The sequence below is a fragment of the Lepisosteus platostomus genome, chromosome 20 (genome assembly GCF_059453375.1).
Source record: "Lepisosteus platostomus isolate fLepPlt1 chromosome 20, fLepPlt1.hap1, whole genome shotgun sequence".
In the NCBI taxonomy this organism is placed as follows: domain Eukaryota; kingdom Metazoa; phylum Chordata; class Actinopteri; order Semionotiformes; family Lepisosteidae; genus Lepisosteus; species Lepisosteus platostomus.
In genome coordinates this window covers 3,292,781-3,315,613 of record NC_142630.1, presented here as the reverse complement: position 1 = coordinate 3,315,613, position 22,833 = coordinate 3,292,781, and the positions used below count along the sequence as shown (strand labels likewise).

At 38.0% G+C, this 22,833-nt stretch overlaps 1 protein-coding gene across 1 annotated transcript in view; it reads right to left on the bottom strand.

The window, feature by feature from the left end:
* Positions 1–22,833, bottom strand: part of cdh13 (cadherin 13, H-cadherin (heart)) — a 405,276-nt gene that overhangs the window by 239,549 nt on the left and 142,894 nt on the right. Inside the window, exon 4 of the mRNA XM_088614488.1 lies at positions 10,073–10,189. Within this exon, the coding sequence (XP_088470614.1) occupies positions 10,073–10,189 (117 nt within the window). The remainder of the gene's footprint in view (positions 1–10,072; positions 10,190–22,833) is intronic.

Sequence of the window (22,833 nt, the reverse complement as noted above, 5' to 3'; positions counted from 1 at the left end):
TTTCCTTTTGAAGTTCAACTCTTCCCAGTAATGTATTTCATGATTCTTTCTCATCATTAAAACAAGCTTCCAGTCCTTTCATTATAAAATAAATTTCAGAAGAGGACTCTGCTCTGTTGTCGGCTGTGTAGAATTAAAGTGAGTCTGACAGGTATGCTTAGGAAGGATCTTTCAGTATCTTCTGCGGTTCCGCAAAGCCTTCATGTTCCAATTCAGCTCTGGTGCTTGTAAGACAGTGTGAATAAACAATGCTGTCCTATGGTGCCACCTTTCAAATTCTGCCAATCGCAGCTAAAATTCTTAAAACATCAGTTCTGTTCTATTGTTTAAAAGAGGCTACCCATTGCTATTGCATTTATCAAGGAAAGAGTTTCAGAAATGCAGGTGACTAAACGTTCATGGGTTTACTAAAGTAGACCACCAGACCACTAAGGGTGCTTTCACACCCAGTTCATTTGGAAAAGGATCACTTATATCAGAGGCTGGTTGACGCCCAAGAAGAGCTCATTTTGGCAGAGGATTTGGATCAGAGTGCACACCAAATAAATGAGCTAGGATTCATTTCCAATGCGGCCTCGACTTCACTCTAGGGGGACCATGCCACAGTCCCCCTCAAAGTCATGCGGTGTGAAAGAAATCCCACTAGAGTTTACAAGCAAAAAGAAACTGAACCAGCTGGCAGATGTCCAGCTCTACCTAATTTGCATCTCATCTTGCATTTTTCTGCATAAAACAGTACATACTGTACCCTGTCCATCAATCTCCTTCATTAGCTGAAAAATAACATGAAGATGCAAAAACAAACCTAACAAATCCAGTCTGTTTAGGGGTTTAGGATAACATATTTCCCTTAATTAGCGCGCAGAAATATTTTTTCTCTGTGCAAAAGGGAGCAACAGTAACGGGAAATAAAAACTAATTTGAAACCTATTTATGCGTGAAGTTGTGGATAAACATCTTGCACTTTCACTGGCTTCACGAAGGCTGGATTGTGTGTCATTACAAAAGAGTCAGAACAGAGATAAAAAGAAAGGTAAAACGGATTGATAGGGACTGTGAACAAGTTAATAATGCTGCTATTAGGCAACAGACATTTCAAGAATGAGGTGTTTAATCATTCATTGCACTGGCACTGGAAACAACCCTCTGTGAATGATCTGGCATGGGTGTGTTGGCTTTCCTAATGTATGAAACTGTTCCATATACAGCAGGATGTAAAAAAGGCTGCTTTACAAACAGATGATGGCTAACAAACCAAAGACTAAACATTTAATAATACAGTACAGCAGGGCAGGCTGAAATGGACAGAAATTCATGGAAAAATGTCAGCTGTGTTGAAAAATGTCTTGGGCTTAAACATCTACATTCTGCATTTACATTTATAATCTCCATAGGATTTAAGATTACTTTTTATATTTGTACTTATTACTACAGTACACCCAGGAAATGTCAGTAATATTTTAACAGATTCACATAGTGATGTGGATGATAAAAAAAAACACAACTAACAAAAAAGTGGGAAGGGCCTTGAAACCCAGCTGGAATTCAAACTTTTCTTATTTCTGGCGTGAGAACAAGCAGCAGAATTTGTTGTTCATTTTCAAAAGATCTCTGAATCGTCATCACAGCAGACAACGTAATTAAAGGCCCCTAAGAAATCACAATTAAGATACTTAGCTAGGTGGAGCTGCAATGCTCATACTGCACACAGACTTCTATTGAGCAAGAAGATGATAGCAGAGGAAAAAGTACCGTAGTAAGAAAGGGAGGAAGAGAAGTTAAGAGGGGTGAAGGACTTTGTTTTGACTGCTGACTCAAACCTCTAACATCTAAAACATCTAAATGCAAATGTCAGACAAGAAGTAGGTAAACAACCAGACACAAGTGAGCAACAAAACAAAAGAAGGAAGAACAAACATAAAAACACAAAACAGGCCCCAGGAAGTGCTGTGTGCTTATCTCTATTTGACAATCTAGTAACAGTTGTCAAATAATTCATGTAGGGAGCTGTGCCAGCATGCGTAGGCTGCAAAGGAACAAGTAAAGGTTTATGCACTGCTGAAGACAGAAGACAGGAAACGCAACGTTTTGGCTTCATTTTACCCAACACCGGAAGAAGGCTCCAGAGCCGAAATGTGTTTCTTTCCTTCTCTTTTCAGCATGGAGTAAACAGTTTTCAGATGCTTGAGTTTCTTTATGCAATGTCAAAATGAAGAACCCAGGGAGGATACTTTAAATCTCATTAAGAAAACAATTAAAAGCATGAAGAAGACTGCCTAAGCTTCAAAAGAAAGAATGATTTATTATGTCGTGTAAGTTAGATACTGTAGTTAAAAGGAAAACAGCAAACAGGTAACATTCTAGCAGCATGAAAAGCTGACTTCCATCCATCCATTTTATACCCACTGTGTCCAGTTCAGGGTCGCCAGGGGACCAGAGCCTATCCTGGAAAGCAACGGTCACAAGGCAGGGTACACCCTGGACAGGACGCCAGTCCGTCACAGAGCAGACACAGACACAAACTCAGACACTCACACTCTCGCACCAGGGCCAGTTTTCCCAGAAACCAATTAATCTGCCTGCATAGTTGTTAACTACGGGAGGAAACCCATGCAAACACTCGGAGAACATACAAACTCAGGAATTGAACCAAGGATCCCAGTGCTGTGAGACTGAAATGCTAACCATTGCACCACTTTGCCCCCCCAAAAACAAACATAGTACTACCAATATTTTAGCAATACAATATGTTTACTATATGTAAACATTAATCTCAATCACAAATATTATGGGACCAATCAAGAACACAGGGCAACAGCAAATCCATCAGCTATAATCTGAGATTTGTTTTCTTTTTGTTTCGTTTTTTACCCATGTGAAAAAAGAAATCATCAATGAATGGAACTGAGAGGAAGCAACAGTAACAAAGCCTGTCAGGTGCTACAGAACCAGGGAGGAATCGGTCTCTCACCACCACAGGGCAGAAAAATCTACTTTTTGCCACATTATTTTGAACTACTGCAGCCTTTCTAGGGGGGTCAAACTGACAAACTAAACCAACACCATCCTCATCAACCCAAAGGGTCAAATTTTAATTGACAAGTGTACACAGGCTGCAAAGGGCTTTAGTGTTTACTTGAAAGTGCATAATAAATGGACGATCATGCGCAAAACCAAACTCCTCTTAATAACAGCTGAGCACATCCTTTTCAAGCTTCTAAATATTCTATTTGTACTTCTCCTGCGCCCTGTTTGAAGTCGTGCGCAGAATAGTGTATCCAGACGTCCCTGGGCAGCCGAGGCAGAAACTCATTTCAGGTTGCTGTTCCATGTGAAATCCGATAAAAGCGATAAAACGTTTTTTTCAGGACACTTTTTGTTACTTGTGGGGCAAAACGTCACCTTAAGAATTTTACATTCTTAGGAGATAAAGATCTTGGCAAGTAGGGCAAAATTCTCTAATTAGATCAATCTGGTAGTAAACACACACAAAAATCAAGAAAAGGATGGAGTGTTATTGTCATTACTATTGCTACATTATTATTATTATTATTATTATTATTATTATTATTATTATTATTATTATTATTATTATTATTATTATTATTGTGCAAAATGTACTGCAACCTACTCTACAGGCTCTTATTAGGATTACAACATGAGGATCCTAGACTAGTCCTGACACTTTAGCTTTGTAACAAAAAATGTGACTGAAATGTAAAAACGTATCAACAGGCCAGCAATCTAGTAATGTACTGTAAGTGTGCATGTTTTCTTTTATGCATGAAACTGAAAGAACAGAAGAAGTAGAAAGTTGCGACCAGAGTAATTAAGAAAATACTTTGCAAAAAACTTTCAGGTGATCAAGGAGCTGGTAGCGGATGTTCTGCCATGTTTCATGTCAAGTGTGCATCAGAGATGGGACTGTTTACGGATACATCTGTACACCTCCTGCATATGTGCCTGCCCACCAGTCATTAAACTGTGATGAACAATAATTCTAGTGGGATAACATTACCTATTTAGATCACTTTCCATTACATGATTGCAAACATTAAAAGAAAATACAGAAAGTCCCTTCACATGCAATAAATGTGACTGCTGGCTTTGTTTTTAAAAAGAAAACTCAGGTTACATTTTCTTCTACCACAGTGCATGCACAGAGACTTGTCATCCTGAGTGTCTTACAGGGTCTCAGAGAAGAGAGTGCTACTTTCTGGGAGTATTTACAGTACAAGCTGCTATCATCCAATCTTTGATTTTGTTACCTCTTTACTCGAAAAGAAAGTTTTCTTTAAAGACATCACCCTCCATAATCACCATAGTCTCCGGTGACGTGAATATCAATCAAAGCTTTATGCCACAAATGAGATACTGAAGAAGTGTGAGGAATTTTAATACACACAATAATAAAGGCCTTGTTGGTTTGTACTGTATATGTAAAGAGAATACCTACAGTATAAGCCTGATTCTTTGTTACTGTGTCCAGGACCTCTGTCATCAGGTACCTTTATGATGTGCTGATGACTGGACTGTGGTTGGACTAACTTTCTTTTAAAGAAAGTGGAACATTCTGAATAGCACGCAATGAAATGGGTTGTAGGAATCTTTTTGAGGCAATATATTGGTGCAATAGAGGCGCTTTTCAGATTTAGCTGCAGTTGAACATTAGGTTAAAAGTGCTGATGTTATGAAAACTACCCAGGTGTGTCGTACTGAGTAAGAGCTTTCTATGCATTCATGGTAAAGATTAGAAATATACTGGAAACATCAAGAAATGTTGAAATACACAAAAAACATCCATATCAATTCAGGAGCAGCCTCTGAACCCTGACAACAGTCAGCTTAGGTCAGCAATGAGTACTGGAAAACCATTTTATAATATTCAAACTTTGACAGGAGAAGTTTGAGGAAAGAAAACACCACCAGTAGTTAGTTATTTCACACCTTCTGAAAGAAGCAGCCTAAACAGTTGTTTTACGGAAACAAGAGATTAGGCCTTCTAGCACATTCAAACTAACCTTGACAATATCCAACTCACATCACTGATATCACTTCCTGTCCCATCATTCCTAGCATTTGGCACTGTACAATTCACCACCATCCACGTCACCCCTGCAGCAGACTGTAAGCTTCTTCTAAATGCTCATGGCAAGGCTGTTGCCCTTCAGCCAGATATGTCCAGGCTATAGTCCCGTGCTTAACAGCGCAAACAGCAATGCAGACTATGAGTATTAACAGACAGTTGGCCAAGACCAAGGTTTCCTGTGGCTTTGGAGTAAAGTGGTAAAGTAAAGCAGCAGTGGAGCACAGACGTATGGAAGCAGCCAACGCGTACCCAGAAATAACCATTTTTAACATTAAAATAATTTAACTCCTCTTCAGAAGCTTGGTTTTCCGAGTTCATCACACGTTACTCCTACATTTCTATTCTACAGCATGGCCAAGATACTAGGGCTGCACTCCATGAGAGCAATGATGTTTGCAGCATCTCTCAAACACTTTCTACTGAGCCATTTGGAAAAAGCAGGTAACTGCCACTGGCTCCTTAAAGTGCCTTTGTGTGTCACTGCTGTTTAAGCATCTACATGCACTGATTGAATGGTACCCTTGTATTAAGTATTGTATCAAGGGTCTAGGATGCTAATTCGAGGGTTATATTTTAGGGGATTATTTTAAATGAATCCTGATATTTATTTTTTACTTCTTTTTTTGGACAGCTACTTAAACTTAGGGCAAGACCACATATTTACATTATGCCTTCACAAAAAAAAATCATGTTCTGGATACTGAGATATGACTTGCAGAATTTCTCTCAATGATAGGAAAACACTAGTGAGCGTGGCGTATTTATAATGAGTGAGTGAGTACTTGGCTCTTGATGCAAGCATGTGTTAAATTCAACACAAAAAGAGAAGCACTGTAGTTTGAAATCCCACCAGCTTTTAACTCGTACTGTGCTCATCACCACTACCATATTAATCTAGGGCTTTACTCTTCTAAAATACAGACAGCGCTGTAGACTCTTTTTGTCGGGTCATTCATCAACACAAGTACTCTCCTCTCATTTCTTATTATTTTCACAGTTTCATTTCAACTGACAACCACCAGTTGTCATGACATCTGAGATGATCTGCTTTATTAATAGAGCTTTGGAGTGAATAGATAGCCATTAAAAAAAACTACTTTAAAGTGGGGTACATGTAGAACTAAATGTTAAATTAAAATTTATGTATACATGATTGAGAACCCACTTTTTAATGAGCACTCCGTGGATGGAGATTTAGGAGTTTAGGTCATCTCTGGAACAAAGTGATCCTTCTTGACTGCTAACAGCTGTATTTAACACATAGTATTGTACAATACTATTAGAATTTTAATTTGAACTTTTTTGGACTAAAATATCCGGCATACTATGAAATATCTAAGAATTTTAACTACTTTAGCACTTGTTAGGATGGATGAATGTTAATGTTAATGAAGTTAATGACTAACTAAATCACAGTTTTGAGTCCAGTAACAAAAATGTTATAGAAAACAATTAATCCTCTTTTTTAATGGGATACAATAATTTATTGAAAACATTATTAAAAGATCAATTTTTAAAAATCAAGGCTAATTTTAATTTAATATGTTCCTAAGCATAGATTAAGCACATGATGTCTAACTGGTGCAATGTTGTAACCCACGTTTATAGATAAGCTCATTGAATAATAATTTGAAGTTTGTGGTTTAAACATAATCCTAATAGATAACATATTCAATATAGAGTAAACACTAATGCAATTAAAAATAAGTCAAATGTAAAACTGTGGACAACCTTCCACCGGTGCAACATAAGATATTCCTACAAACAGTCACAGCGTAATACTGTATGACGAGAGTCAGAAAGGTATACAGATTGAATAAGAATAGTTTTCTTTTCTTCAGAGGTCACTTGTAAACAATTGCTCCCCTTATATCTGGGCATTTTAGATAGGATCTTAAAATAATATTATATTCTGCCAATGACCTGCATGAGAAATTGTGGCTTATTCATGTGGAAAATCCATTTGGTGTGCTCCCCAATGTAGCAGAAGTTGAATATCTTGTATTATCTGATTCTTTCAGGGAAGGCTCACTGATGTAGAGAGGGAGTGAACCTGTCAGAGACAATAGCAACTGAATCCTACAAGCCTCAGGCAAACACAGACAGCATAGTTAAACTTCAAGCAGCCTTCAGTGTATCATTACTGCTATTTGGCTTATTTAAAATATAGCTCTTGGTCAATGTCTCCCATCCTGTGAGACGAAACTAATTAACACTTCTTAACAGACCCCTGCTATGACTAGGTCTCCCATTTCCAGCTCTAAACCAGTTATTTAAAAGCACCCTCTGAAAGACTTCATGAATATATAATTTCATTGAGGACACAAAAGCGTGTCTTAAAATAAAATAAATACTTCATTTAACTGAATGGAAAGAACAAACCGTTAGGGGCTAATTACTGATGTTGGCCTCAATGGGTTTACAGCAAAGAAGGTTGAGTGTTTTCCTAAGAGAATAGCTCGGTATTACCATTGATTTTTTAAGAGCCTATAGCCTTTCTTTATTATAACCTTACAACCCTGTAATGGAGCTGTTGCCATGGTAAAATAAGGATGTATTTGTGTGTGAGCTGCCTCCAGTGCTCCAGGAAGCAAAGGCTTACATTCACCAAGGAGCAGGTAGAGCACAAGGCACTGTTCTAGAGAAAGCAGTAGCACCACTTCAATCCTTCACACCTGGTTTAAAAAGTAAAACAAAGGCCATAGAGTGGACAGCATTGCTGCCTCACTGCACCGGGTTCTCTCTGCGTTTCTGTCTCCTTACTGTGTCAGTGTGGGTTTTCGCCAAGTGCTCTGGTACAGTCCTCCCATAGTCCAAAAACATACTGGGTTTTTGGCTTGTGGACAAAGCGGCCCTGGTGTGAATGTGTGCGTGTCTGTGTGTGTTTGTGCCCAGGAGGAAACTTTGACTTGCCAATCAGGCCTAACCTGCATACATTTGGGAAGTAGAGAACTGTATGAGCACAACAGAGCACCTGCTGAAAACACACAGAACAAAACCTGCAAACTCCCCAAAGATGGAATCTGAACCGGAATTTGGACCTGTGTGCCAGTAGATGCAACTGCCAACTACCGCTCAGTATTTACACTACTGAAAAAATACTGAAGAACTTTATTTCCTCATAGTCATGGCTCTGATGCAGTTTTTCCTTGGTATTTGCACCTTAAGAGTAAAGACAATTTGCTTTTATCAAGGGCATGGAAAAAACAGAAATGTGTATTGTACTGTAATATGAGAGGCTATTACAGCAAAAAAAAAGTACTGTGCTGGTTAGGGCACTGCATTTTCTTGATTACAGTCTAAGAGATGAAAATGAGGCCAATTGTGTAATGGCGGCACAAAAACAGTTTGAAGAGGGACATAAAATGTGGTACAAGCAGATGAAGTACATCAATGATTTAAAAATCACATGTGAAAATTGATTTGAAGTACTAACGTAAGGCAGGTCAAAGCAGTAATTTAAAAACACAAAAAAGAAAAATACATTAGACTAAAGAGTAATCTACTAAAGAGAAAGCTGGTGACTATGCCGCATAAAGACTAGACATAAGGTAAGACTTATTTCTAAGAAAGGAAAAAGGGATTAATTGCGCAATCATGTTCAATAACAACTGTAATCAGCCACGTACTCCCATTATAACTATCTGTGCCCTAGGACGTCTAAACTCATTAATTCTCAATGTCAGTTTGCCGTGTAACTTTAGATGAGGAGGAATATAGTATCGCCACTGAAATAAGTCAAGAACACCTTAGGGCTTAAAAAAAAACATCCACTGTGAGGAAGTATGTTTCACTCGCTGAGTAACTATCAATTACTATACATATGCAAATTCAATTATCATGCAAAGCTGATTTCAGCTCCCATTCTGTTTTTCAAAGAATGCTCTCTTCCTCCCCTCTCCACTATAAACTGTACACAAGAATATACACACCTGGCCCTACCAGCTCTCACTAACAAGCCTCAGGATCATGCTCAGGAGAAGGGTGGCAACAGTAGTGACACTGTATGGTTTTCATACTGTACGGTAAGTGAAAATACAGCAGTAGGGATATGATGGTGTATAACATGCAGCAGCTGGAAAACAAAAAGGGGGAAGGCTGTCAGGCAAAATAATCCAAAAAAAGTCACTCTTGATAAGACGTAGTGAGCTTTGCTCTGTTTTGACATTTTCGACTGATAAGATCCGTTTAGCAGATGACTAGATTTGAATTTGATGTCCAGACAAGTGTCAATCTCGTCTTCCAGCCAGGAGCCTCAGATCATGAATCCCAGCCGAGTTGAAATGAAGTCTGGCGCAGACGCACGTCCAGCGTCACTGATCCCCCGTCAGGTTCTCTCCTGCCACGCCCTGTCGGGCCAGAAAATCCCGCAATTTCATTTGAAATATGAAAATGCAGGAATCCCATTGTCGAAGCTGCTGTCCTGACTCGATGACATACAGAGAGGAGAGTGGATTATGAGGAAGAAGAAATATTTTCAGGCTTCGTTTGCTCTATCTTTTGCATGAATCTCCCTGAAAGATCTCAGTCACAGCGAGAAAAAGTGCCCTCTGGACAAGCAGTGGTGATGGAAAAGGATGGTTCCACTGATCACGTGTTTTTAAAGACTTCAAAATCCAATTCAGGGAAGATACAAAAAACAGCTTAACATGCAAAAAAAAACTGTGCACAGGCTCGCAGGAAACAAGTAGCCCTTGAAGAACAATAAGACCTGTTTGTGCTATCTAAAACACTAGTTTTGCTACTGGTGAACAATAGGAATCCTTTGATAAAGTGTTAATGAGCATGGGTCTTGTGACCAAACATTGACCTTGTTAGGCTTAATAAAGGCACCTTGGCAGAAGACATAAAAAGCATGTTAATACAGCTCATCCTACTGTATATGCATGCACTTTAAACACCAGCTAAAATGTACAGTACTTGAAGCGGCAAATGAGACTGTTTATGAATTGACTTCCTTCATCACTTTTAGAGGAGACTTACCTTGCCAATGAATTTAGGAAAAGGGCCCCTATCATTTTCTGCTACATACATGGGTGGAGCCAGGAGGGACCGTCTTTTCCTGCTGTACGCTGGACTTTGCCCAAGCCCCAGAATCTCCTGCAGATCAAAGAATGTCAAAGTCACAAGAGGGAAATGGGAAATCACCAAAGCAAAAAATAAATCTTCAATGTACAGTATGTGTAATCCTGCAAAACAGAGACGGGCCTGCTACACAGAATGAACCCTGCTTCTGTTGTCTGCTTATTTGCATCACAGTCATTAATCTTGAAGTCAACTGCAACTCTAAATCTAACAGCTGATTTCCTGAGGGGAACCACATTCTGAGAAAAGCATCCAGAGTTACTGTGAAAGAAAGTCCAAGCTCTTAGGTACAACTGATTCGATGGTCCTTTTTTGTAATGTTTTGTCACAATAAAGTATGTAAAAAAAGAACTGACAACTTTTCATTAAAGGTAAAGGCCTCAACAGGTATGAAACGAAATATAGCTTAAGGAAGCTTTTTTGGCTGCCATTTCTTTTCCTTCTTTCATATTTTGCTGAGAGAGCAGCACGGTGGTTCAGTTGTTTGCATTGCTGCCTCACTGCACTGGGGCCCTGGATTTAGCTCCAGATCTGGGGTGCTACCTGTGTGGCTGTCTACTGTATGTTATCCCTGTGTTCAGGTGAACTTCCTTTGAGGGCCCCATTTTACAACTAGGTCCAAACAGTCCAAAGATATACTAGTACTGTATGTTAATTGGCTTGTGGGAAAATTGGCCCTGGTGAGAGTGTGTGAGTGTCTGTGTCTGTCCTGCGATGGACTGGAGTCCTGTCCAGGCTGTGTCCTGCCTTGTGTGTTTTGCTTGCCAGGATGGGCTCCAGCTCCCTTATGACTATGTACTGCATAAAGTGGTTGGAAAATGGATGGGTGGATCATGGTCTGGATCCATTACTAAAATAAATTACAAACGCTATCTACATGGACTAATAAATGCTGTGTGTGTTTCTTTTAAATTATAAACACTGTCATTGAAACATCAGTAGTGTCTAGTAATGCACGCATAGTCAAAGACTATGATTGACCTTTAAGATAGTTAAAAAAAACATGAAAACAATACAGAAGAGATAAAAGTGAAATGTTTGAAGCATACTTGACAGCTTAATAGCATTTCTCTTCAGTTTGAGATTACATCTAATATCTTCGAAGACAGAACATTTCAATGTGTACTTTTTCTTCTCACTGCAAAAATAACTCCAATTTACAAAAAATACAATTTATGTAGACAGCCATGTCCTTTTCCCTTGAGGTCCTGCCAGTTGTTTATGTGCGCAAACACTCATCTAAGGTGTAAACCATTCACAGAGGAACACAGAACAGAGAAGATTTTGTGCTGAAGGAGCAATGACTACGATTTAATGACAGCGACCTGAAGTTGTTGTTTTTTCTCCTTGCATTTCTTGTTATTTTCTAGGTTGGATTAATTAGATCACTACTTGCTTGTTAGGTGTCAGAGCAGATTTAACCTCTAATTGACAACACCGTGAAACTTTCAAATTGCAAAAATGAACATGGTAACAGTGGCCTCTCTAGACAGCAGCACTGCTTGTTTCTCTACTCTATCAAATATTTCCTGATATTTTTTTCAAAATTGGAAAACGGTGAGGCTTGCTCCCCTCAGAGAAGTGCTTCATGCTAAAAAGGCTAAACACTTGCAAAATCCATTTAAGTGAAATTCATTCAGGGGCAATTCCTTCGGTCTAAAAAAAGTATTATTTTTTTCTCCCAGATCACCTCACAGCCTTCAAAACATTTACTATTGAGTTCTGTGCCTCACACAAACAGTATGCAACTAGTCTAAATATCCCTACTGCTAAAGTAGTGGAACTGTATCAGATATGTATGTCCAAAAATATCAAATGTAGATAAATTACTTTGTATGAAATTGTTTTAAAAAGTATCTGATAAGTCCTTGTTTGGAACAAAGAAATGATTATACTGTATGCACGGTAATATTGGTTTATATTTATATCACTGTATATTTCTGTTGTCAGTCAATGATTCTCAAAACTTTACTACATTATCGGACACTGCTGGGTACTAGTTTAGCATTTAACAAAAATAAATAAAATTGGTGTTCTCTGCCAAAAAAAGCTGCGCTGTTTCTGAATGACACGCAGAGCCGCATGCCTACCACGCACGCATTCCACTTGTGCTCTCTGGTTTGGCATCCAGTGTTTATTCTGAAGGTCATCGTGCTGTGTCATGTTTCACTGTAGGCTTACAAGGGCATGGTGTAACATTGGAATTGGACTCATACAGCACACACAACACATTAGCATGTACTTGTACTGCATATCGAGAGAAACAGTACTGAACATCTCCTTTTATTCAAATTGATATCTATATTTTTAAAATTTCTGCACAGACATTGGGCATATGTGCTTTTATTAGGCAATACAAATAAGACCATAAGAAATGATATAAACAAGAGGAAGCCATTGGTTCATCTAGCCTATTAGTTTGTTAGTAATTAACTGATCAAAGGATCTCATCCAGGCATTTCTTGAAAGAATTCAAGGCATCTGATTCAACCAAATAGCAGGGGAGTTTATTCCACACTCCCACAGCCCTCTGGGGGAAGACATGCCTCCTGTTCTCAGTTTTAAATGCACTTCCACATAGTTTCCACACGTAACCTCCCGTTCATATCACTGTTTATTATGAAGAAGCTCACTTGGTGCTGAGTGTCTATGAGGATTTTGAATATCTGTATCAGGTCTCCTCGTAGTCTTTATTAGTAGTAGGATTCTTCTGGCTGTCTATTATCAGGAAGACATTTAACCTGATGTGGCGGCAAAGTTGGAGCCAAGCTCAGAAACACAGGGCAGGACTGAAGCCACACAACGACATTCCTTCACAGGGCTATGGAGCCCAAAGGGCCTAACGAGCACATCTTTGGGATGTGGGGAACAAAACATGCAGAAACACCCATAGCTAGAATCGAACCCAGAACCCACCACGTTGCACCATTATTGCTCAAAAAACAAAGACTGACGATCTAAATCCAGAGAAGAGATACAGCATTGTCCAGCTTGAATGGACAGAAAACAAGGCTGTAATCTTTTCCAATTGGCTTGAGTTCTAAGGAGCCCCATAAAGAATTAAGAGAATGGTCATAATAATTTAAGATTACTGAATAAGCTTGTTTTTGAGCACTCAGAGTCAACTCAAGGGAATAATAATGTCACTGCACATCAGTATAATATTTTTCATGCCAGCAACAAGTTGTAGTACAAGCATCAAGTAGAAATCCACAAGGGGATTAATCTAATTTTGTTGTGTTCACAACCTTGATCAACATACAAGAATTTACACACATTAACACACCACGAGACACAGCCAGTGGATCGTCTCCAGTATTTTAGGAAAGGGAGTGTTCAGAGCAGGGAAAGGTGAGTTATAGTATGTCAAACTCCTGCATTCTCTGTGGATAAAGAGGTCTCAGCCCCCAGTAGGCAGAGCTGTGGGAGTTTGCAGCTCTCTGACAGCCAAAGCAAGTCCCTTTGCTACGGAACAGCATGCCTCCGTCTTGGCAAGACTCATTATAATAATAATAAAGAAGAATTATGAGACAAGGACAGGGAGAGGAAAATGTCAAATCATTAAGAACTGAAAAAGCATCTGCAGTTTAAGAATTAAAAGCAGCGAGTTCTCCATAGCCTTGACAGCCTACACTTGTTTGAAGCTACAGACAGAACACCTGGCTAGGCAACTTGATAACTCAGCTCTAGACACACACCACAGCAACAATTGCTCTTGTTTATGCAGTTGCTAGTTTAAAAAAAAGAAATATGACAAGCAATTTATTGCCCAAGAAAAGTCCCACTGACATAAGTTTCTCATTTGCATTGGAATATTTGCTTCCCTATTATATATGTCCCTGCTGATGTAGCTTGTCCTACTTTGGTTGCATACATCCACATCAAAATGAAACATAAACTGGTAAACAAGAAACAGCCTTTATAAAGCATGCTATTGATGATGTGAAGTTTGATACACCTTAGATTTCTGAAATTGCCTAACCTCAGGTCTGTCAATTAACGAAAACAAAGAAATTAGAATAGTCCCATATTTAGGTGAATGCAGTACATCAAAGCTTTGTGTATTAGTGTCACTGTTATGAATGATCAATTAAGTGTACACAAAGTGTCAAAACGACTTACAATGTTCTGTAGCTAAAGTAAATCGAAAGCAGCTTCCCATGCCCTGATTGTGTACAAAGCACTGGAGCACTCAAGTGCCTAAACCAATAAAGGCACTTGCATGGAGTGCAGTTTGAGCACTATGGGAGAGTTCAAGCCTGGATCATGCTGCACCAGCTGGGCTAGACTCACCCAGGCAGCACTGCACAACTGGCTGAGCACAGCGAGGATAGGGTTGGGATCAGTCCGCCAGGGCTCTGAGTGCTCACTGGTAAAACAGTGACTTCCACGATGTTGCAGGTGCCTGTGGGCTTGCAGAGAACATCGGGAGAGATATGTTGCTGCTCCAATCGGATTTGCAATATGTCAAAAGGCAAATTACACCACTGTTGGGTATGTCAAATGTTTCCACACATTTCATTCTCTCCCCAGTGGTACAAGATTTGCTGCCTCAGAGCTGACTCAAAATGTTATTTGCCATATACTGTATAAAACACAAAGCAATGCTTTGGCAATTATCTCTTTTACAAATATTGCCACCTTTATATTAGATGCTAACATCTAAGAATATATGCCAAAAACATTCTCAGAATCCATGAAACTGATTATCTCATACAGAATAAATGTTGCAGTGCAACGGTTGTATTGAAAATGCTACACTGAAAGTGTTTTAATGCTTTACAACATACAGGTATGGCTTTTATCAAGGACTTTAGAAAAATATGTGTGGATTTATTCAACCAAAACCTAACATCAAGCTATCACTGAAGGTAGCTTAACTTCATCCAGGGCAATCATGAATACCTGAGTCCATCATTAACACTCCTGTGGTTTAGAGATATCAAATGAATGGGTGGACCCTGATTTTAACACTATAATAATACCCTAGTGTGCTACCTTTGACTCAATCTGAACTGTGGCATCATTTCTTTGAGATTAAAACCAGTGAACCAGGTACCATTTTAAGTAGGGAGCTGCGTCAGCATGCGTAGGCTGCAATGGAACAGGTAAAGGTTTATTCTATGCTGAAAAGAAAAGAAAGGACCCAAAGAAGGCGCCACAGCTGAAATGTTGTATCTTTTTTTTCTTATCTTTTCAGCAAGAAATAAACCTGTACCTGTTCTGTTGCAGGTACCATTTTATATATGCAAACATCACCTTTGCATGTGAAAATGTGCAAGCACTCAATGCTTTCTACCCATGAGATATCAGATTTTATGTAATTTATGTAAAAAGGAGGTAATGAGGAGTGCAAAAAGAAACTCAGCATTTTCCACAGGCACATTACCACCTCTCATATCATGCTCAGACATTAACAGGTTAGCATTGCATAATTAACAATTCAAGGTGAAAATATGTTTAGTATTTAAAATGCTTATATTATCATGTACAGTACTGCAGGTTGTGTTGTATGGCAAAAGGCAGTATTATAAAGACGTATTCAGCCTACTGTGTTGGAGGGAAGTCATCTACATTTTCTGAAAAGTGAGCTGGAGAAGGTTCAGTCACATTTGGTATCTAAGCTAGTTTAAATCTGTTTATACGGATAGTTCCACACTACAGTACATGCAGAAATTTTAGAAGCAAATTCAAAGGCATCTGTAGGGGTAATTGGGAGTGTATTTCCAAATATATCACATTATTTACTTGTCTTATGAATGTGAAGGAGCTCATGCGAATACTTTGAAAGGACAGAATGCTATGGACACTAGTATTCATTTCAAATCCTATTTGCCATTGTGCTGTCAGGATGTCAATCCATATTTGTAAGCAACATCTCTTGATGTGGAAACATATACTTTAAATCTTAGTCATGAAAGTTAGAATTTCACGATTGCCATTCCTAGAAATCATATTGCAATATTTATAGGTATCACACAACACAAGGCTGTGATAACTATGCCGTGAGCTGTAGTAAGCTTAACTGGAAGGTTGGCGTTTGAGTCTCTGCTGTAGGATCTGCTATTGTACCATTAAGTAAGTTTTTTTATCCTGTTTCTCTTGCCCAATCAGCTGTATAAATGCGAGACCCGCCTACTGATAAGGTAGAACAGCCAGGATAAACTGTCATAGTTTTCCATCTGAACTCAACCTTAGACTATAGAAAGGTAAAAACACATTAAATTCTAATTGACATACGACAATTAACATTTTCTGGAAGAAGCACTCGTACAATATATACAGTAGATTCCCTAAATGCCAAATCAAGATGAAATAATATTAGCTATTAGAAGGACACAGTCAATTTGTAATTTTCCTGGATAAAATATTTTAAAAACGTGGCCAAAGAGAAAGAAATACTTGAACTTTAGCAATATTTTTAATTGTAATATATTTTTAAATGCTTTAAAAACATATACTGATATATATTGTATATACTGTATAAACTTACATACAGTAACAAGCATCAGCCACTGAAACTATTGCTTTACAAAAATCAATGAAAATAGTGTCTCCATCTTGTCAAAGCAGTTCCTTCTGCAGGGCAAGGAAATCCAACATTCACAATAATCCCAGAAAGAAAAATGTGTACCATACTTCATTCACCTTACTGGCTGAAAGATAAATTCAAAAACTATATACTACGTACATTATGACAGCATATCACAGAGGGAATATTTAGTGCCTTTCATTCATATTGATCTTTCGCTTCCAACAGCTGAAGAACTGTGATGGCCTTGAACACAATACAGCCTTTTTGTATTGTGTGCAATACAGAAATTTGTATTGCCAAGTTTAATTAATTAAACAACCATTCAATTAATTATGTAAACATATGGTAGGTGCAGTATGATATTGGGCACCTCCTGTTTTAAAGTAGTTGTGGGAGTATTGTGTCTGAAAGCGTACAAAATCACTTCATGCTGATAATGAAGTTGTTCCAGGAACTGCAAACATCAAACAACTTATTTCAACTAAAGAAAATGTTAAAAAATTGCCTAAAATAACTCCAGGAATAAGTGGATTCCTTTTATAAAGGAGATCGATGCAATACCAAAGGTTCAGTCAAAAGCCACTGAACCTTATTTTAATGTATTCCTTTCTTTTAGCAGGGTAGACAAGTGGTTGGTTCACTCACTTCTTTCTGCCCCAATGAAAAATCCTAGCTGGTGAAATTATGACTGACGTAAATAGCAGGCTAGTCACAGAAACAGTGGGAAGTCTAAAACGTGATAAAGAAGAATAAACAGGCCAATAATGTAGCTCTGTTTTTAATATGGTGAACTGTTGGTTTAAAATGGCCCAGAATAACATTTGTTTTAGAAAAAAAATGAAGTACTTGAGAGAAAGCAAACTAATAGAGACAAAACCCTGGATAATGAGTCATACTTAAAGCAACTGTGTTGCAGGACTGCCTCCAGCAGATGTCTTTACTGGGACATAAAGGTTAGTCCACATCCATCGACACTTGCTGCAGCTGTTGGCTTTGGTTTCTTTCTGCCAAGCATGGCCTGTAATGAGTTGAATCTGCCTGTTTTGACACTGTCTGTTGTCTTACATGTACAGTACCCTATACAGAGAGGACAAAAGTTAAGTTAAACTAAAGTGAGTGAGAAAATAATCATGATGCCCAAATTTTCTGAGACCTGGTTCATACACACCTTGCTTTCCTGAGAAATACATATGTGTTTGGCTTCAGATGACGGATTTTTCTGATTTCTGCCCTTAGATGAAACTATTGTTATTTCTGCCTGATGTTCGCTAAACCAAGTTCAGGACAAATACCTGAATTGGCGAATATTTACAGATGAATGGTGGCAGCCGTATCTGAAAATCTTTTAAATTGAAAATGAGCAAAGAAAATGTCCTTGCTTTCCACCCACATCCACCTCATCCAAGTAATCAATCAAGGTCCAGGCACAGACCCTGCTGATAATAAAGAAAATGAGGCAGAAGATTCAGTGTTTGCCAAAATTAATAGAAGAAACAATAAGAAATCACAGGGGCTCTACCACACGCTGCTTAGCTCTCATTTTCTTAAATATTCTAGTATTTTTTCTTTAAAAAAATGTTCAAAGTACCATCTACTGTACATTAAAGAATTTTTTTTTGTTAGCAAGGATCCTGATAAATAAGCAGCAATCTACAGAATATGGTGTGAGGCAGTGATTCATAAATTAAAACCTTTTAAAAACGTGCAATGGCTTTCAGCTGAGGAAGCTAAAAATAATCTGTAGGAAATTATGTGAGTAACTCTTCCATTAGCCTCTGGCTTTATCGTGACTCACTGCATCACTGATAGGTGACATCTTGGTCAACAATTACCCAATCAAGAAGGTGCTTGCGCAGGTCGATCTGCTGACTAGAACAACAGTAGAAACCCTGGAATGGTGGGGGTCAGGGAGTCTAATCCTTCTTGTTGATTAAATATCGGCATCTAAACTGAAAATATAAGTCATGTCCAGAGGTAAGACAAGTGCGGTACTTTGGTTCTGTGTGGTTTTACTCCAGATGTTTGCAAAATGTCACTTCGACAGGTGATGGTTAATTAAGATAAAAAAAAAGTGCTCTGTCAACACACAATCAGTGTCTTCAATGAATAAGAGGCTAATAATTGCAGCAAAGTCATGTCCTTGTAAATTCTGTCATTCTTTTTGCATATATTATTGCCGGCATTATTCATTTTTGACTTTGTCTGGCTGGGTGGTAATGTCACATACACGCCAACCATCCAAGGCAATCAGCTAACACTTTGCTCCCTAGACAGAATGGAAAAAGACAGAGGCGAAAGGCCAAAATAATCCCAGGAGTGGTGTATTAAAATCAGCTTTGACAGGGAGCATGTTCTCAAGCACATAGACGTGCATCTGGTGTTGCTCTGTCGAAAGCGGTCAGCTACTTTCTAATGAGAGGGCAGAGTGTCAGAGGATGATACTGCAGGGCAAAATAGCATCATGGTCATCTTCTGACCATGGGGTGGTCAAGTAATTATTGTGTACCAAAGGTATAAGCACAGAAGCAAAAACTGGTAAAATTATAGTTTACTGACACCATGTTCTACACATGTATAATGAAAAAATGTGTAGAAAAGCACTGCTATTGCTATTTTTACGCACTGTGTGCAGAGTAAAGTATTGCAACAATTCACATTTAAAGCAGTTGCAGTAAACTAAATGGGCTGTCTGCTTCTTATCATAAACTCTCTTCCACCAGTGCATATATGTAATGTGAAATGATTTTTCTTTGGATGCTGTGACTGATGCTGTTTTGAAAGAACCCTGATAAGCCTGCTAGAGGAAGAATGTGTGAGTCGTGGTTAGGATATCCTTCATCTATAACCAAACGTATAAATAAAGCAAATAACTCAGGGGAGTAATTGTGCTGAAAACCACTGTTGTTAATTTTAGGACAAATTGACACCAAAGTAAACTGAGTTGATACTGGTCTTTACGAACAGTTACAGTAATTGCTAGGTAAGGTTATTTTTAAGTAGAAAAATACAAGGAGAATTACTAATCATTTGTGCTTCATCACAGAAAGCCAATCAACTCACTGCAAAGTCTTTGGAAAAAGTAAAGCTCCAATTATAAATAATGGATTTTTTTAAAGATTAAACCAAATGCTAAAAGTTCACTTTTCATTTAAAGAAAAACAGAGCCCAGGATACACAGTACTGATATGTGATGCAGTTCAGAGTTTAGGCTGTCTAAACTCACAGGACTATGAACTAGAAACACGTTTGAAGAGTGGTACTTTTCTATTTTCATGGAAATCTAAGAAGCTACCGAGTATAAAGAGGTCTCCTATTAAATGATCTTATAACAAATCAACCTTTAGATGAACAGGCTAAAAAAACAGATAGTACCCATACTACCCATTTTTAGTGTTTTATTTCTTTATTACAATATAAAGTTCACACATGAGAAATTGACTTAATCGGTATTTCAAAAATAAACAGCGCAATAAACACGGCCATTATTCAGTGTTAGGTTGGTTCTGGGCGAAAACCAACTCGCTCTCACCTTAAGACACCATGTACAACTTACAGAAACATTTCACAGCACTAGAGCTTGTTCCTGAAAAGCAACCATGTGCATTCTGAATAAAACACCCAAAACAATCGCAGTGGTTACTTTCCTGAAACTTGATTGAGTTATAATGTTAGTTGCATGTAAAGGCCAGGGTCAGTTTTGTGTTAACGGTTATTGTTGTATTATGGTCAAATATTCATACATGTAAAGGGCATGACAATTTAGATGAAGTCTATCAAATAATTCATTTTTACATCTGTCACACTGAGAGACAGCTCAGATTTGTGGAACACTGTTTTAAACAATTCATTAATGGTGCTTACAGCTAATACTTTCAGCGTTTTCTTTTCGATTTTTGCCGGCTGCTTTATTACTAGTGCTAGTGCTTAGGGATTAGTGATTAAATGCAAAAGATTTGGAACTTGCTAGGTTAAGAAGGGATTGTAAGCAGCTGTTCTAACCAATATAAGAGTTTAAAATGGCAGCTGTTAAATATAGCATTTTCTATGTCACGCGCAGAAAGAAAGAATTTGATTTGTTCTCAGTATCAGCTTCTAACACCAGTCACTTCATATGCATAGAAAACATAGAGGTACAGAGCCTCAGACAACATCTGGTAACAAACACATCCCTTCCAGGAACAGATTTTCTTGTGGCCTGAAACGTTTCACTGTTGCTTAACACGAACAGTGCTCCTACTGTAGACTACAGAAACATTTTTAAAAACGCATCTAAAGGCATACAGTTTACATTGAAATCCACTCTTTCATTAATTCATCTATTGATTTGTCTACACCTCATATGAATTATTTCTTGAATTCACGATCTCCCTCTAATGGGCTCTATTCATCAAGCCTTTCCTCTGGCGGATCTTTAGCTCCAGATTTCCTCATGGAAAAAAGTCAAATGCATCAGGAAGCCACTTATCTATAACTTAAAGTCCACACATAGATTAGTGATAGTATCATATTCTAGGGATTAGAATAGGCAGAGGGATTACATTTATTTGGAGTATGGGTTAAATCTGAAAATCTGTTCTGAATTTGATAAGCATCCTAACATTTTCTAGTACTATAGGTTTCTATTTTGCAAAACATTCATTAGGCTCATATAAAGCCATTTAAAAAAGCTAAACTATACACTATATACATCTTTTGTCACCACATCATAGAAAAGTGTGTGTGAGGTTCTGTTCATGATATAATCATTTATGCTATATACAATCACACATGCTATTTCAATAGTAATCTTTTTCTATGTTGTGTACTTCCTGTTATCTTAAAAACCGCTTGTACATGGATCTTACATTGAGTAATGGCACTGATTATTTTTTAGCTTTATAGGTACAGTCTTTCCAAATTGCAGCCTGTGTATTTTTTAATCAGCAGAACTCCGACATAGGGAGCACTGGCCAAGATGTGGTTATGTGATTATGAATCTACAAACTGCACGATGTCAAAAAACGTGCACTGCTATTTTATAGACAAAAGGAATGTCGACCCAGTAAAATATACGGAGTAGTATTCCCATAATATGGAGACAATTAGATACTGGAGAGGTTTTTACAAATAGGAGGAATGTCTGAAACATTAGAACAAGAGTTTATGAGATGAACAGTACTGTGTGAGCATCTCATGTGAAATCACCAAACTAGAATCTCAGACAGAAAAAAAGTATATTGAATAATTAGAGGAACTAATTATTCATGATACTGATGGCACTGTTAGAGCTGTCTGTCTTTCACAATCCTCCTCAATGATAATACCATGGCTATGACATTAACCTCAAGAGTCCTTTGCTGAAAAAAATTTACTCCTAGGAACTGTGACACATTCATTTTTATACAAGAGAGTTTTGTTGAAAAATGTGTTTCATGTGGTGACTATACAATAAAAAACACTAGCACATCAGACCTATGTGTTTTAAACCCTATAATCTTTTCATGTCTTTCAAACACATTTTTCAGAAGTGGCTACATTCCGTTTTTATATGTACAGACTACTCGTTTAAATCATTGTTTTTCATAAAGTGAAAACGTTTCTCTTTTACACAACCTGTATCTGTAAAAACAGAGCAGAAAACACTGGCTCATACTTAGATTACCTGTCTGTAGCTTTACTTGATTCCAATAATAACAAATTGTGTTTATTCCCTCCTTAGAAACATCCTCACCCAAACTAGATTTGATTACAGGGTTTAAAATTGCTACATATTCAAAGACAGCAACTGAATAAGATTTTCCTTCCCAAAATAATTTTGCTTCTGTGTGGATATCCCAGGGTAGTGATTATCCCTTAAATTGGCGTTTACAAGCCATTCTGCAAAAGCTGTGCGACTCCTGTAGGGTTTCTGGAGAGCACATATGATTCACTCAATTCTAACTTATCTTCCACAATCAAAACAACATGAACTGAAATCTTAACATATTAGGAAAACCCAGGAGTGCTGCATAAAACTATATGAAGAAGAAAAACGATGTGTGGATCTGGTTGCGTGGGCTAGTTTCTGCTGTAATTAATGTGAACTTCCTGATTTAGAACTTTAATCAGTTTAGGTCATTATTATAGACATCATTATAAATATACC